Raw genomic sequence first — 17766 nt, 5'->3', positions numbered from 1 at the left:
AAAATGTTATTAAAATAAGAGGAAGGAGTAGGTAGTGTAATACCTTTTATTAGACCAACAATTGATTGATATGTTACAAGCTTTCAAACGTCTTCTCGGGGTCATGATAAAGAACTCTGAGAGTTTGGAAAGCTGGTAACATACTGGATCAACTATTTGTTGGTTTAATAAAAGGTATCACAGTCCTTCTCCCTCCTCTTATTTTACTACATGGGAGGACCAACACAGCTCACACCTTTCTGTGCCTGTAAAAGTATATAGTTAGAGCTATTGAGAAACGTTTCGCAATGAAAGCTCGCTACATTTCTAAAATTCTATTTGAAGCACTACTGTAGATCAAAATCAACTGGTCAATACACTACATAATACTGATGTACAGTACAACTCTATTCAACTGGAAACATGAGACCTGTGGCTTCCCTTTCAGAATCATTCACAAAGCTGCAGTCGCAATTACTGCTCCATAATGACAATTGTTTTGAATGCCAGAAAGTGCACGGTTTTGATTACTGCTATTTTTTTAATTACCTCTTTAGAGTTTGAAGGTAATATGCTCTCAATATAAGTGTTAGATGGTTGCAAGTACACGTGTACTGCTATATAACTACATGTTTAAACTATATGGCCCAATCTGTTTTATATTGGTAGCAGAATCATTTTTTTACCATGCAAAAATTAAGTATTAACAGCACATCAAAACAAACAAAAAGCGGTACACTACAATGAAGCCGCATTGAAAGAATGATTGCAATTATACATTGCCAACGAAAGAGTAAGATAAAGCATGTATTGCCTATAGTGTGGATACCTTTAGCAGCTGGTGCTTCCACTCTTGGTGGTTCCGCTGGTATTCTCTCTTCAGGAACAGTTTTCTTAATGACCTTGGAAACTTTAAAGACATTGTGATTTTTAGGAATGGAGGAAGTTACAAAGAAAGACACATTAAGAAGGAAAAATGAGGCCCAACACTGAATGGCACAAACATAAGACAGGAAGGAAAACATAAAACAAAAATGGAAAGATTGTATTTTTTTTACTGTCTTTTTAAGATGAATTTATGAGTAATGAAGAAGGAGGCATTTGAACGCCTAAAGAATTGATGAAGATGAGAACAGAAGACAACATAATGCTGATGTTTATAAGAGGTTGTAAGAGATGGAAACAAAGACTTGAATGGGTTAAAGCAGGTTCCAATTGCAATGAAGAACCTATGTACCTTCAACATGTATAACTTCTTCTTTCTTAGATACAGCAATAGCTGCCTTTTCTTTCGGAGCAGGTTTCTTAGGCTCCACAGGCACTTTAAAGAGATTTTATTTTGTTTGAGACATTTCAAGACGAAGTACACACCAAACAAATAAAATAATACACAAGGCCCTAGTGAAGAAGGCTGTATATATAAACAATCTTATTTCACAGCTGTAGTGTATAGCAGGATAAAGGTAAAACTAAGAAGGTGTTTATTCACCAAAGCGCAATGTCTGTTGTAGATTGCTACCAACATGGTTTGGGCTTCAAAACGACTGTATAGCCCCTTACTGAATAGACCACTATATGCCTTATCATAGCATTTCAATGATAATGGACATGCTGTATACTGTAGGTGTACTACGAAGTAGACACTATAGTCAACTATAAGCAATCCCGTAAATCAAAGTTCTGCTCATAAATTAAACTGGTATTCTTTGGTTGTACGGTATTTGACCAAGTTAAACTTCAAATGTGGAAGGCAAATGATTAAATATTTGGTTAGTAATAACCACAATAGAGCTATTTTGTCCTTAGGACGGGTTCAGCTACTGTACATTAAAAGAAGAGATTAAAAAACTGTCAGCATCAGTAGCTAGGTCATATACCTTTAACGGGTGGGACTTTTTTGGCAACTTCCACTTTTTTATGTACTTCCACTTTTTTAGGAACAGCAATGGGCACTTTTTCCACAGGAGCGGCTATTTCTGGCTCTGATTATTGAAAGATAATTTATTCTTATGTGAGGAATAATAATATTGTGACATCAAATCAAAGACAGCCATGAAAAATAGTAGGTCATAACAAAAACAACACAAATACATAACAACAGGTAGTAACTGAAACAAAACACAGCTAAAAAGAATCTTTGCTGTTCAAATGTGACATTTTTGAGGATAAAGAAATGGAAGAACTGGCAAAATATTGAATTAAGTACTTTTTTTCTAGAGTTACTTTATCTTTCTTAAGAACAACCGCAGGTATTTTGTCTCCTGGAGCCAACTTTTCAGGCACTTTAATGATATGATGTGGGTTTTAAGAATGAAAGATAAGACAAGAAATACAAGACACTCAGACATTAACAACATAACATATATTCCTTAGCCAATAAAATGTTAAGTACCTTTTGATGGGGGGACTTCTTTTTTAGCAATGGTTACTTTCCTTTCTAGGAAAACTGCAGCAGGCTTGTCTGGCTCTTTAAAACATTAATTAAAAAACTATATTTAGTACATTTATTATTTTAAAACACATGTAATGTGACCATGTGTTATAAACTAATGAAATGTATGGATTATTAGCGAGAAAGAGGCTTCTGAAAACAAAAAATTATTTTGGCTGTGATTGTCAATAAAATCTAAATATATGATATTAATATGGGATTAAATGTTATTGATGATGCTCTGGATGGAAATTATCTATTTAGAAGACCTCTGAACGTGACTACATATTTGTTACAATGGAGTTATCTACTCTGTTGACACTTATTGTTATCATATTAGTCATAAGATCTGAAGGACAAGACAACACAGATGATGAACATGAAAGATACACAGTAAGAGAAAGGCTTGTACCTTTTTCTTCATAAACCACCTCTACTTCTTGATAGAATCTTTCTTTTCCTGCAATGATTTGAGCTGCAGGCTCTTCCTCATAAATGTCCTCTTCTGCCTCATAAATGTGTTCCTCATATTGTTCTTCTCTAGTTTCATAAATATGTTCTTCGTATCTTTCTTCTTGGGCAACCATTTCTTTCTCATAAACTTCATCAGGAGTAGGTTCATAAATTTCTTCTGGGGCTTCTTCCTCATAAATTTCTTCTGGGGCTTCTTCTTCTTCATAAATTTCTTCTGGAGCTTGTTCCTCATAAATTTCTTTTTGTTCTTCAGAAACATATACCTCTTCTTTTTCATAGGTTTCCTCTACTTCTCTCTGAGTTTCTTCCTCATAAATTTCCTCTTCTGCTTCCTCATAGGTTTCTTCCCGTTCCTCATAGATTTGTTCTTCATATGTTTCTCCGTAGACTTGTTCCTTGTAGATTTCCTGTATTTTCTTTGGTACCCTTGCATATACTTCTGTTTCTCTATAATCTGGTTCTTCAAATATTTCTTCAGGTACTTCTTCACTTCTTACAGCAACTACTTTTACTTCTTTGACTTTCCTGGACACCATTGACACTTTAAAAACACACATATCTGCATTACTACCACTAACTGGCAACAGCAAACATATCACAAGACTTAAAAGAGGTAATGTGTGGTATTTTTAGAATCATAAGTAAACTTGAACCCTGCATCTTTTAAAATTATATTGAAATTGTAAATAATTAAAAAGTAATTGTTTGGTTTTAGGACATCGTTGTTGTTACTTATGGACATTAATGTAACACAGACTTTCACAGTGCTTTCCAACATACTATAGAAATATTGTTGAATGTTTTATTTTGCTGTGTTTTTTCAATGTAGTTTTTGACACATCAGGAGCTCTTACGTCTGAAAACCTCAATTGATTTGCCTTCCTCTGTGCAGTAAAATAGTGATATATTAATAGATCTTGACATTTCATTGGATTTGACTTGATCGTATTTATAATCCATTACTTTTTTTGTTAGGATTTTAATGTATAGGGATGGCTGAGCTGTATATCAGAGAATGGCAGGATTATTTTACTAAATACTTCTATCATGATTATTGAGCAAGTCTATTCTAATTAAGACTTATGATGTCTCCTGCATTTCATGAAAAATACTATTAAAACACAGACAGACACACACAAATGTCAAAACACATACAAAAACATAAAAAGTCACTTTTTCCAAAATAAGTGTACCTGAAACTGGGGGAGGTGCTCCCTTTTTGGGGACAATAATGGGTAGTTTTTCTTCTGTCTTAGCTTTCTTTGGAACCACAGGTACTTTAAAGAGTAATTTTAAAAATGGATTGAAATTACAGATATACAGACAAACAAAAATAAACGTAGAAGAGTGTTCAAGTACCAAACAAAACACAAGACACTTAAAACACAAAATATGTTGTTGTTTTTTAAGCCATAATGTACCTGCTGGTGCCGGAGCTTCCACTTTTTTGGAAACAATACGTATCTTTTCTTCTTGTTTCTTATGAACCTCGGGCACTTAAAAGACACATTAACAAGAAGGCTCTTAACTCCTCTCAGAAGAACTCATTGGTTCAAAGACGCAAAGAAGAATATATAAGAGGGACACTGACGGACATTTAAAAAAGTAAGACAGGTGACAAGAACATAATGTACAGGACAGAGTATGTTAAAGTAAATTATATTGTTTAACTGCGATGCAAAAAAATGATGGTAAAATAATTGGAGGTTTTCAATGAAATATCGGCAGCAGTTCTGCACTGGTAGAAAACTGGAGTTAAACGTTGATACATATAGTGCAAGATTGAGACAATTGTAGCTGCCTTGACACCAAATGAATGATACCTTTAGCTGGTGGAACTTTTTCTTCTGGAATAGGTTTCTTTGGGGCCTCAGGAACTTTAAAGACAGGAGTTTTACGTAAGAATACTTGTTGTCAACACTGGACCGACATATATATTACATAAAAGAACATGTAGTACTATACAAACAAACAAATATGAAACAAACAAATAAGAAGACGGATGTTTAATGTACTGTTCAACTAAAAACAGCTCATTCATGTTCATGAACATGGTCAAGCACAAGCAGAAGAAGTAGCAGCAATATTTTAGTGTGTATATCATGAATGTAAAAGATATGTTCAAGACACAGGGAACAAAACACATAGAACAAACACACAGTCTGAGACAATATACCTTTCACTGGGGGAATTTCAGCTTTTTTGGGAGCAGCAATGGGTAGTTTTCCTGCAGTGATAGGTTTCTTAATGACCCCGGGAACTAAGACACAGTACATTTTAAGACGTTTAAAAGATGTCACAAACAGTATAACAGAGACACCACAAACATTACGAAGGATGCCATACAAAACGGAGGAGTCACATGTACCACAGAACAATAAAATCTCACATGTGACAGGAAGAGTGATGTATCATTTGTTTTTTACTTAGATTGAAATATACCTTTCAGTGGGGCAACTTCTTCTTGTGTAGACACAGGAGTGGGTGCTTTCTCTTCAGGAATAACTCTCTTAGGCTTCTCAGGAACTTTAAAAATAACAATCGTATGCAATGTATGTAATATTTCCATAACATTTTGCAGAGTTTAAGACACACAGGCAGAATACAAGAAATTAACAAAAACACAACGCAGAGACATACAGAAAAAAGATATACAGTATATACACACGGGACACATAAAGGACATCAGCAGAAAACTTTTAACAAGCACGGGTAAAACACGCTATTTTACCATTTTAGCTCTTACAAGTTATCTTTATTGGCTCCTTTTTGGCGTTAAAACCAAATAAAGTATTGATTTATGGTTATCAAAACTATGGGGGATCACAAAAGAGTGAAAATAACAGTTAAAAAAACATCCCTCAGCTTTACTTTGTTATAAACGAAGAATTTAAACCTAAATGCGTAAATACATTCTCTCAGAAAAATAATGTAGGTGCAAATGGAAATAGTAGTCAAACTAAAATGTTAATGATCCAAGAAGAATCATAGAGAACCCCAAATAAAGCACTCAATAGCTGTACAATTGTTATTAGACTGAACAATGATAGTCCTTCCAGTTAATATGGAGTTGGGCAGTCAAATGAGTGGTGTAACCAGCAGTTAAAACTCAAAATAATAAAGCAGACCATCGCGTGAACCTCATAAAAAAACGCCGATATATAAGCCAGTTGTGACGATAGGGGTTACTGGCATCACAAAACTGAAATGAAGCCCAGCTAGCTACCCCTAAATCTATGTAACTTGGCCACCTTTGTAAAGCTTATTTTGGCCAAATGTCTTTAATGTACTTTAAATATCTGGGGAAGAACAGTGAACGTGTAAATGTATTTCCATGTCTGTAATAATGTATTTCAAAGTCTGTATTTGTTATTCTCTGTAAATGCAATCCCACAGTTTAGTGAATCAACATTGTTCTGTGATGTGATTTGGGAGTCAGCCCTGTAAAGTGCTAATTGGATTATGTGTACATTTGTTTAGAGCAGACTGTGATTTAATCAGGGATGGGGATGGGTTCTTAGCCCACCCTCTGGCTGTTGTGGCACTAACTTAATCTGTGCTCTGATTGTCAAGCAGCCCCCTCCCATACAATGGATAGCCACAGCGGGCTATATAAGGGGTGCTGCTGATCAGAGAAGGAGATCTACCTTCAGAGAGCATCTGAGAGCAAGAGAGGCTAACAGACAGAGACACTCTGGGAAGGAGTGTGGAGATCTACCCTCAGAGGACTATCTGAGAGACAGGGAGACTGAGAGACATGCTGTGAAGGAGTTTGATATTTTACAGTGACCAGCTGGAGAGATATCTCAGAGAGGCTGCTGTGTGATCAGCTCTCTAAGATCCTGGATGAGAAGCGGACAGGACAAGCCTTTTGAAGCAGGCCCCTGCACCTAGCGAGGCTAAAGTCTACTCCCCAGGCCCCCAGTTGGTATTGTATCGTGTTTTGTACATCTTTGTTTGTCTGCTAGTGTGCCAGAATAACCCCATTTTATTCAACAACTTTGTCCTGTCTGGTGCTAGTGATCCTGGTGGTTTCGGTGTAAAAGTACTGGTCTCCCGTGACACCAGTCTCGACTAATCTTTATATGACTGACCAGGTGTGTTTTCCCTAAACCCTTTGCAAGCATGTATTTGCAGAGCTACATTATTTTGCTTGCTTATTGATATGGACACTAGAGCTACCAGTTTGGTATTGAGATAAGGTTGAATTGGTCAGTGCTGTTTACCAGTATGAGAATGATCTACATTCACTGACTATATGCTTATGTTCTATTGCATGATATAGGGATTAACCCCTAGGTATCCTACTGGACGCAATATAGCTATACACTTCTCCTTACTGATATATAAGACGTCACTGACCGTCACTGGGCCAAAATTCAATTTATATATTATTTACTACATGTATATCCTATGACCTTCAGTATCCACACTAGAAAGAGGATTTTATGAGATACTATTTTCTATGTATATACTTAATTTTGTTGTTGATATTTTTGGATATGTATTAAAGCTTTATTATTTTGAGTTTTAACTGCTGGTTACACCAGTCATTTGACTGCCCTACTCCATATTAATTGGAAGGACTATCATTGTCCAGTCTAATCACCATTGTATTGGTATCGAGTGCCTTATTTGGGGTTCTTTACGATCTTTCTTGGATCATTAACGTTTTAGCTCAGCTTTACTTTACCAATTTCTATACAGTTTTACAGATGGGAGACTTTAATTACCAAACCCTCCTTGCATTCAAACAGACACATCTATGAAGTAATATTAAGGCGGTGGGGGACAGAGAATAAGATCTTCCCATATATTTAATACTGCTGGTAATTTAGGTTATTGTAATCCCCACAAACCATGGTGATGTCTGGTTAGAGAAATATATGAAACAGTACAAAGTAAGAAACTTGGGCAGAGTTTGAGAATGGCTTTGCATGTGTAAACCTCAAGCTACCTTTTGCTGGTACGGCCTCTTCCTTTTTAGGAATCGCAACAGGTATTTTCGTTGCATGGGTTACTCTATTTGGTGCATCAGGCACTTTCAAAATATTATTTTGCATCAGATGTAACTTTTTGTAAATTGTAAACTCAAATGAGTAAGTCTGCATTTAAATGAAGAGTTTGAACGGATTGTCACATCTCATGCAATACAACAGCAAAACTGTGTATTACTGTACATGACAAAGATTTCTGTTCACACGTATAATGTACAGATACATAGATTTACACTACAACATTGCTACCAACAGTGTTAAGACATCTTCTCCAGAAGCCTGCAATGTTGCAGACACATTTGTCTTTGAAGAGGACATACAGAAACAAAAGGTTTACTCATAACATTAGGATTGTCATGTACCTTTAGCTGGAGGAGCCTCCTCTTTTTTAGGAACAAAACTGGGAACTCTCTCGTCTGTGACTGGTTTTGTAGGCACTTAAAGAATATTGTGTCATTTTAGAAATGTGAAATAAAACAAAAACAAATAGACACACAGCCATGTACTTAAGGTTTAGGAATATAGAAACGAAGAATGAAGGATACAATGTATGTGACGCACGTTTGCTAAACATGTCATATGTTTTTCACTACATTTGTAAAACCATGTAATCTGTTTGTTGTTAGTGCTAAAGTATGAAGTAAAAGCATGTGACAACAACAAACAATGTCTGCTCTGTATAGAAAAGAGTTAAGAGGCAGTCACACTAGAAGACTATTTCCACTGCCATACACATTCGCGACAGTATTTTAGACTGTTTTTGACAGTTGTTGTCTATTTTCTTAAATGTATCAAATGAACCCTTCCCATTAACTGGTTGTACCTGGAACTGGTCGAGCCTCCTCTATCGTAGGAGCAACCACTGGTACTTTTTCCTCAGGGACAGCTCTCCTTGGCACTCCGGCGACTTTAAAGATATTATACAGATATATATGTCTTAGTTTTGCAGAGAAGAACCAAATATGGTGTTAGTCCAGAGAGACACGCATGTTCAAGGGCTCTAAAGACAGAGGTTTTCATATACCTGTAACAGGTACTTCTTCCTTTCTGGGAGCAGCAGTGGGTACTTTTTCCTCTGGAATATGTTTCTTTGGTGCTTCAGGAACTTCAAATACATTGAATATAAGATTATTGGATTTGAAATGAAGAAGTGAAGCATGAGAAGATCAAATAACTATTAAGAGAGGTACTGTTACACACACAACTACATAAACACACACATGTGGCGAAGACATTAAGATGTGTAAACAATAGGTAAATATGATTAAAATACCGCAGGTTGTAAAATATTCTTATATAAATGTTAACCTATGAGTCTACTTAGCCAAATGAGCCATTTTCTAAGGTACTGCAGGCACTTTCAGAGATAAATATTTAGTATTTTTAGAAACCTGTTGTACCTAAATTATTAGGTAGCAGTAGATGTTGCAGCATTTAATTTTTAGTAGAGATTATATTTAAACAAAACGTCAACAAGGACAATTACAACATGCCAAAAACCACACTTAAACAATAACAATACAGAATAATCAGATAGACGCTGCAGACGGCAGAGCACAAATATGTAACAAGAATGAAAGAGAACCAGCCAACATCAGCCACTTCAACTCTAAGCACTACCAGTCAGCGAGTGTATGGGATATGCTGACAAAACATTTATAGCCAATCAACGTATATTGTATTGCAAATATACCTTTTTTGGGTACAGCAACTGGTACTTTTTCTTCTGGAATTGGTTTCCTACGTGCTTCAGGCACTTAAAAAATATATTAGGTAATAAACTTTCAATTATACTTCCATTTAGCTTATATTTCTCTCAGATACATTTAATAAAATGTAAATAATTTGAATTCTAAGAAAACTAATGGAACGTGTGTGGTTAGCGTTGTTCATAATTGCTCATGCAACATAGTAAAATTAAACAAATGTATCTTACAAAGATGTTTTCAAGAATGTATATACCTTTAGGAATCTCAGCTTCTGCCTTTTTAGGTACTGCAACTGGTTCATCTGGTTTCCTGGCAACCCCTGGCACTTTAAAAGATACTAGTATTTAGTATTTTTCTCTTAAAGCTGTATTCTTTTTGAAGTATAGTAAGTATAGAAAGCCCATTGCCATAGTGGCCAATCAATGACTGATACAATGTTATTGTCTAAAAGCGTTTTTAAGTGTTACGCTTTGTCAATTCTAAACATACACAAACAAACAACCACTGACAAACTGGACAGTATGATAAAAAAAAGATAAAGAGTATGACTTTCACTGAGTGTGGTAATTTGAAACACTTTGTGTTCTACAAATCAAATCCACTTACCTTTAAAATGAATCTTCCATACTTTTTTTTAAAGAAAAGCTCCCCTTTTAGACAAATTCATTCCCCACAGTATTAACAGAACTTACTTGTGGGAAATTCTATGGTTTTTCTTTAGCAATTATGATCAATAACATTATAAGACCAATCCCACCTTTCCATATACTGTAGCCTTATTATAATCTATTTGTTAACTTATTACATTGAAGAGCATGCACCAATATTGTATCAAGCTTAGCACTTTCCTTTTTACACAAGTAAAACTTTACAAAATATGAAGTACCGGACAGTAGTTACAGACATAAAACCACATAACATGAAATCCAATAATGTATGCAACATGAAAATGATAACACGTACAGTACAACATACTGCTTTCTCCCTGATTAAAGACATACTGTTTGTAAGCGGCACAAACGGTAAGTATAGAAAACAAAGAGATTTGCCCTACAGTTATTAGTTAAACATCTGCCTGGTGGTGCCACTCTTTTAGGGACACCTTCAGGAACTCTCTTCTATGACAATTCTATTTGGTATCTCTGGCACTTTAAACATAGAATATTGCCAATTTACGTACAAAGCTCTATTACTGTATGTGATAGAATCACCATACACTTATAAGACAGATATTGTAATTACAGCCATATACACTCACAATACTCACATATACTTTACAGATATACAAAAAGAATATTAGCACATAGAAATTAAATATACACGAAGACAAACTTAAAGTCACCACCTTATGACATGACAAACTCAAATATTAAAACATATAGACTCATGGTTTAAAACTCTAAAGAACAGATACCTTCAGCTGGTGAAACCGCCTTCTTCTGAAGACCAACCGGGAGTTTCTCTTCTATAACAACTTTCTTAGGAGCTTCAGGCACTAAAGATATTCATTTAAATGATATTGAGTTTTAGATAATGAACCGGTTTAGACTTTCTTGCAAAATCTTTAGTAAAAGATATATTTTCCAGACAAAATGAAAAGAAACAATACATAACAACAATTGTATATATTACTATAATATACCTTTAGATGGCAGGGCCTCTTCTTTTTTGGGAACAGCAAAAGGAACTTTCTCTTCTGGAGCAATTTTCTTAGGCACCTCAGAAACTATAAACATATTAAGTCTATAAATTCCTTTTTCTAGTAGTGAACCTTCATGCAACTGCAAATTGCAGTAAGTGTTTAGATATTTAAGAGCAATATGTTTCATGACAAACAGGTTAGTAAAGAGCACAAACATTGGTTAAAATGTAAGAATACATAAAGGGCGAACAAAGAAGGCATTCAATTATTTTGCCCAGTATTGGACATCAATAAAACAACAAACAGTAGAAAAGATCTGCTTTACACTGGTAGTGTAAGTAACACTGACAACACAGATGTACATAAAACACAAAGAAGATGAAACAGTACAGTATACAATGAAACAAACAAATGGGGAATTTGTTCTACAACAAAAGCCATGAGTGAATATACCTTTGGCTGATGGAATTTCCACTTTTTTAGGAACAGTGACTTTTTCTTGTGGGACCATTTTCTTTTCAGGCACTTTAAAAATATTATTTTTTTTATTTTTTGAGGATAGTACAATGCTTTGTTTTTTTTTGCATTTTTTATTAAGTATTATGGTTATTTTTTTTATGTAAGTTTACAAAACGAACAACAATTTTAAAAATTCCATATGAAAAATAGACCTAAAACATGACATTAACCATTAGGTGTTTTGATCACCAGGACCTGCATAGAGCTACTGTAGGTTTAGCTGTGATGTTCTTTTTTTCCGTATGCATTGGAAATAACTCCTCCGGGACATTAGTACAGTATAAATCAAAGAGGAAAGTAATATCTTCGGATGCATAACTTTTACTGTTAGTCAGTGCATTATTTGCCAAAACATACATACTCCTACTGTAATTAGTGGCACTTTTAAGCTCAGACTTTAATGGGAGTATATTATTTTCTAGGTTTATAATCTATATTCAAATTCTTCAATGATCTTAACACAATAATTTAGTCCTTTACTGGGTGGCCTGCATAAAAAAAAGTTAAGGTTTTCAGTGGTTTATAGAACAGAATTTAGAACTGATGTTCAATTTGTTCACTGGGGTCCAAAGAAGGTTTAAGACGAGGTTACGCTTTAAAGAGATAGACTTAACAGACAAAAGAATACATGCACACAGTTATAACAGAATTTCAAGGTTACAAATACAAATATAAACAACATTCCTTACAGGCGTACACGTATGACACAAAAAAATGATGATACCTTTAGATGGTGGAGCTTCCTCCTTTTTAGGAACAGATACAGCCACTTTTTCATCAGGGACAGCTTGTTTACGAACCGCGGCCACTTAAAAATAATATTGTTGGAAAGACGATGTATATGATATATTTATATTTCAGGACACTTCAAGACATTTTAACGAGAGAGGACAAAGACTGGGATTCACAATAATAAATGAGTGTGCGCACAGGACAAAGGATAAGAAACAACAACGAACAGAGATAAGAAAAAGAAACTAGCTAAGAGCTTGAAGCATATAGATGAAGAGAAACACGGACGTGGTGCTATTTCATTGCATATACCTTTAGGTGGTGGAACAGCTTCCTTTTTACGAGCATCAGCACCCAGTACTTTCTCCTCCACGACAGCTCTCTTTGGAACCTTGGCCACTTTAAAGATATTGACACACACTTTAGACATGAAGCCCAATACCCTGCCTACAGCAAGTAACTTTCAGTGAAACTGAATCAGTGTATTCAAGAGACATTTTGAATAGAGGCATCACTGTACCTTCAGAAATCTCTTCCTTTCTAGAGACAGAAAACGACACCTGTTCTTCTACAGCAGTCCTTTCATGGCCAGGTGGCACTAAATCAATATATGAAAAATGTAATAATCAGATTTATATCTTTTTTTTTTCCAATTTGTTTTAAAACAAAGAACTGGAAAAATGTAGCAGGAAGTTCTGATTTGATGGACATTACATACATGTACATAGTTTCCTCTAGTCAAATATAGAACAATATGGTTTTTGATACGTTGGGCTGGTGCAGCCTCTTCTATTTTTGGAACAAAGCAAACTGCTTCTGCAGCTATTATCTTGGGCACTGCACATAATCAGATTAGAAATCCAAATAATTCTTTGGGTTACCAATTAAATGAGCATTGGTGAATAGTAGAGTATTTGCGAGGTAAGAAGATACAGTATGTGCACACATTTGAATGACCAGTACATGACATAATTTGTCCCGGAAAGGTTGTCAACATAAATGCTTTGAGAAGATTAAATTAGTTTTAAGAAGTTTTTAGTCACACGTTTAGATGTCTCTGCTGTTGCTGGTAATGTGTTAGAAATTAGGATTTATTTTCAATTTGAATGAACGTTGCAACTTCATAGTGATCCAGTTTATACAGCCTTCTGGGGATTTTGGTTCTGTTGGTCAATATTTGAATTTGCACAACAACTACAATACCTAACATGCTATTCATACCTTTTACAGATGTCATTTGTTCTTTTCTACGCATGGAAACAGACATCTCTTCTTCTGAAATTGCCCACTGCCGCGATTCTTGTACTTTAAAGATAAAGTTTAAGATTAGAATTGTTTTATTTGCGAAGCTTTTGAATGAAATGAAGTTATACAGTTACATAGTTACATATTAGATGAAGTTGAAAAAATAAATACGTCCATCAAGTTCAGCCTATGCTAAATTTAGATGAAAGATATTTATTCTATTTTTGTATTTACAGTATATTGATCCAGACGAAGGCAAATAAAAAACCGCAGTGAAATATCATCTATTGATATCTCATAAGGGGAAAAATAAATTCCTTCCTGACTCCAAACACTGGCAATCGGAGTACTCCCTGGATCAACATCCATCCCATGTTTACTTATTTGGTATAGCCCTATATACCTTTCCTTTCTAAAAAGATGTCCAACTTTTTTTGAAGATATCTATTGTATCTGTCATCACAGTCTCCATGGGTAATGAATTCCACATTTTAACTGCCCTTACTGTAAAGAACTCTTTCCTTTGTTGCTGATTAAATCTCCTTTCCTCCAACCTTAAGGGATGACCCCAGGCCGTTTGTACTGGCTTTGGGATGAATAGTTCTTTTGAAAGCTCCTTGTATTGCCCCACCTATATATTTATATATGGTTATCATATCCCCTCTTAGACGCCTCTTTTTTAATGTAAACAAATTTAATTTAGCTAGCTTCTCCTCATAAATACGATTATCCATCCCCTTTATTAATTTGGTGGCTCTTCTCTGCACTTTTTCTAGTTCCATAATGTCTTTTTAATGGAGTGTTGTCCCAAATTGTACTCCATATTCAAGGTGTGGTCTTACTAATACTTTATAGAGGGCATAATTATGTTTACTTCCCTTCCATCCATTGCCCATTTAATGCAATATAAGATCTTGTGTGCCTTAGCAGCTACTGCATGACTTTGGGCACTATTGCTAAGCCTGCTGTCTACAAGCACTCTAAATCCTTCTCCATCAAGGATTCTCCTAATTTTTCCCCATTTCATTTGTAAATTGCCTGTTTATTCTTGTTTCCCAAATGCATAACCTTATATTTATCTGCATTAAACAACATCTGGCATTTACCTGCCCAAGTTTCCAGTCTATCCAGGTCCTTCTGGAGAGAAATTACATCCTGCTCTGATTCTATTACCTTACACAATTCAGTGTCATCAGCAAAGATGGAGACTCTGCTCTCTTTGCCAACCTCAAGGTCATTAATAAACAAGTTAAAAAGCAGTGGTCCCCATACCGATCCCGGAGGTACTCCACTTACAACTTTAGCCCAACCTGAAAAGCTCAATTTACATAACTCTCTGTTGTCTCTCCTTCAACCAGTTTTCAATCCAGGTGCAAATATGTTTAGTGTCCAATTTGCTTTATTTTGTACACTAACCTGTTGTGTGGAACTGTATCAAAAGCCTTTGCAAATTCTAAGTAGACCACATCCACTGCATTACCTTACCCTGGTCTAAATGCCTACTGACCTCTTCAAAGAAACTAATAAGATTAGTTTTGCATGACCTATCCTTCATAAATCCATGCTATTACTAATTATTTTGTTTTCTATTAGGTATTCGTGAATATTATCCCATACTAAACCTTCAAGTAGCTTCCCCACCATTGATGTCAGGCTTAAAACGGTTCACTGGTATAAAAATAATGTGGGGTTAATGTAGTTGACATACACTCATTAAAGTCTAACAAAAGCAGCAGGTGTGGGTGTGGATTTAATAAGATTTTGCTCACTTGTGAAAGTGACCTCAGTTTTACACCACCTGTTTACACACTGATATTTTGAACTGTTTTTACCTCTCGTTTCTTCAATTTCTTCGTAAACGGGAGCCCTCTGTTTACCGTCTTTCACTTTAAAAGATATATATGTATAATAAATAATCATGTAAAAAAGTCAACAATTGTTAAGCGTCATGTAGCAAAGTACCTTGTTAGTGCAAAATTAGCATTGGATACACTGTATCAAGGCAAAAAATAGCTATTTTTCTTGACAAAGCATTAGTATCACTATACAGTTACTGTTCTATGTTAACCCCCATATACCAATACCAAACATATATGACATATACAATTTAATTTATGAAACATTGTTATTCCCTCCAGTGCTTAAAGGGAATGCAAAATACCTCCAGCAACAAATATGTTTACACATTTGTATTAGGTAAAAAAAGAAAATAAAGGAGTAACCTCGAGTCCTGATGCTTCCTTCCTCTTCTCGGCTCATAACCATTCTTTCAAATTGCTCATCCACAGGCTTCCTGGGTACTATAAAATCAATGAAAATAATGGCACACATTGAAAACGCTATAAAGATAATAGAAGAAATTAGTCAAATACACGCGATACAATCTTTGAAGGATCGATTCATTCCAATGTATCCTATATACACACAACAAAAATAACACGGAACCCTCCTCAATGTTTGAGGGGCCTTTCTGGGAATTGACCGGTAAACCCATTTTACTCATCTGTTTATTAACAATGGCGATGATGACAGTACATTACAATGGATTTGATTACGTTTATGCCCAAAATAAACAGTTTCATATATACCTCCTGGTGCTCCTATAGTGTCAGTCTCTGTATCCCCTCTTTCTGGAAACTCTTCTTCCGTTGCTTAAAAAATAAAATGAGATGTCAACTGGCTTGATAAAAAAATGAATCATACAAGAAAAACAAATCAATGTTGATAGCAATTGTCACAGCTGTATGTCAGCGAGAGAGAGAGTTTGATGAAGCAGTTTATTAATTTGAATAGCTCTGACCTTTCTCTCTTGGAAAGTGAAGTACCAGAGAAGGAGAAGGGGATGATGGTGGTTTATGCTAAGGTCAGCAACAGGGGGGAGCAATGCCAGGGTATTGATTTGAAAACCCTCCAGTTGAAAGCAATTTGCAATGCTGTAGCAGAGAGGATAGAAGGCCTGGACTGGAATAGCCACCCCCCAACACCATCTTTTAAAAATAGTAACACTATGATGTAAATCATAAGGCTAGGTATTGACTTGGAAATTGTGCCCAGCTTTTTTGATAGAATGCACCAAAAAAAAGTTCCTGTTATTAGTTATCAATGTATTTGATATTTAAGTCCATATTTAGAAAACTGTGCTATTCCATACCTTCCGGCACCGGAACACACCTTGGCTCATGTTTTTTTCTAGACAGTCTTCTATTATAAGACACCTTCTGGATCTGGAAGTCACCTTGGGCGTCAAGCCAATGGGCGTTAAGGTGTCTTCCAGCACCAGAAGGTATGGCAGATGACTGCCCCTAAATATTTAGTCTGATATAACCCTAAAACATTTAACAGACACTAACAATAATCAGAAGGTAATACTGTATGCTTATTTTTTTCACTTATTGAGCCAGAAAGTACACAGACAAATAGCTGTGTGTTTGCTTGAATAAGAAATAACATTAAAATAAGCAGTACACAGCAAAATGTACATATTAACAAAAACAATATTTTTCACAAACTAAAGTTAGTGTCAGTACCAATTCTGAATTGTTCTATAAAAAAATAAAAATCTATAGCAAGAACTAGAATGGTATTCCAAAACATAAGCAATAAAGACAAGCATATACCTTCTTCATAATATTGTTCCCTTCCTCCATAATGTTCTTCTTTATAGTACTGTTGCTTTTTCTCATAGACCTGTTCTTCATAATATTGTTCTCCTTCTTCATAAACCTCTTCCCTTTCAACATACTCTTCTTCGTATGTTGCCTCCCTTTCACCATAAGTTTCTTCTTCTTGTTCCTCATAAACAGCCTCAGGCTCATCATAAATCTCTTCATAAATCTCTTCTTTCTTTCTGGATACAGTCACTACTTTGACTTCTTCGGCTCGCTTGGGTGCCATTGGGACTTTAAAAACATGTGTTCATGTTAAAAAAAAGAAAAGCTATTCATTTGAACCTAAATGTTACACTCTATAGCTGCAGAACACAAAAGATTGGAATAGCATAAGATAGAATAATATGGCTCCACATTGTAAGAAATTACC

At 35.3% G+C, this 17766-nt stretch overlaps 1 protein-coding gene across 24 annotated transcripts in view; it reads right to left on the bottom strand.

Moving 5' to 3' along the window:
- Positions 1–17766, bottom strand: part of LOC142499506 (titin-like) — a 254089-nt gene that overhangs the window by 126782 nt on the left and 109541 nt on the right. For 21 of the 24 annotated variants that reach the window (XM_075608936.1, XM_075608959.1, XM_075608943.1 and 18 more), the window contains 26 exons: positions 17346–17627; positions 16317–16379; positions 15951–16028; positions 15561–15614; positions 13705–13788; positions 13004–13081; positions 12796–12882; positions 12476–12559; positions 11686–11757; positions 11233–11316; positions 11005–11085; positions 9844–9915; positions 9575–9637; positions 8906–8986; positions 8705–8788; positions 8244–8318; positions 5327–5410; positions 5061–5144; positions 4708–4761; positions 4306–4380; positions 4078–4161; positions 2823–3425; positions 2372–2446; positions 1857–1961; positions 1217–1300; positions 809–889 (listed from right to left, as the gene is read on the bottom strand). In XM_075608936.1, the coding sequence (XP_075465051.1) occupies positions 809–889; positions 1217–1300; positions 1857–1961; positions 2372–2446; positions 2823–3425; positions 4078–4161; positions 4306–4380; positions 4708–4761; positions 5061–5144; positions 5327–5410; positions 8244–8318; positions 8705–8788; positions 8906–8986; positions 9575–9637; positions 9844–9915; positions 11005–11085; positions 11233–11316; positions 11686–11757; positions 12476–12559; positions 12796–12882; positions 13004–13081; positions 13705–13788; positions 15561–15614; positions 15951–16028; positions 16317–16379; positions 17346–17627 (2751 nt within the window). The remainder of the gene's footprint in view (positions 1–808; positions 890–1216; positions 1301–1856; positions 1962–2371; positions 2447–2822; positions 3426–4077; positions 4162–4305; positions 4381–4707; positions 4762–5060; positions 5145–5326; positions 5411–8243; positions 8319–8704; positions 8789–8905; positions 8987–9574; positions 9638–9843; positions 9916–11004; positions 11086–11232; positions 11317–11685; positions 11758–12475; positions 12560–12795; positions 12883–13003; positions 13082–13704; positions 13789–15560; positions 15615–15950; positions 16029–16316; positions 16380–17345; positions 17628–17766) is intronic. The other 3 variants (XM_075608942.1, XM_075608939.1, XM_075608941.1) reach the window with 3 other exon arrangements.

Source organism: Ascaphus truei, chromosome 7, assembly GCF_040206685.1.
Source record: "Ascaphus truei isolate aAscTru1 chromosome 7, aAscTru1.hap1, whole genome shotgun sequence".
Taxonomy (NCBI): Eukaryota; Metazoa; Chordata; class Amphibia; order Anura; family Ascaphidae; genus Ascaphus; species Ascaphus truei.
Note: the sequence above shows the minus strand (reverse complement) of the source record. Positions and strands in the feature narration are given on the sequence as shown.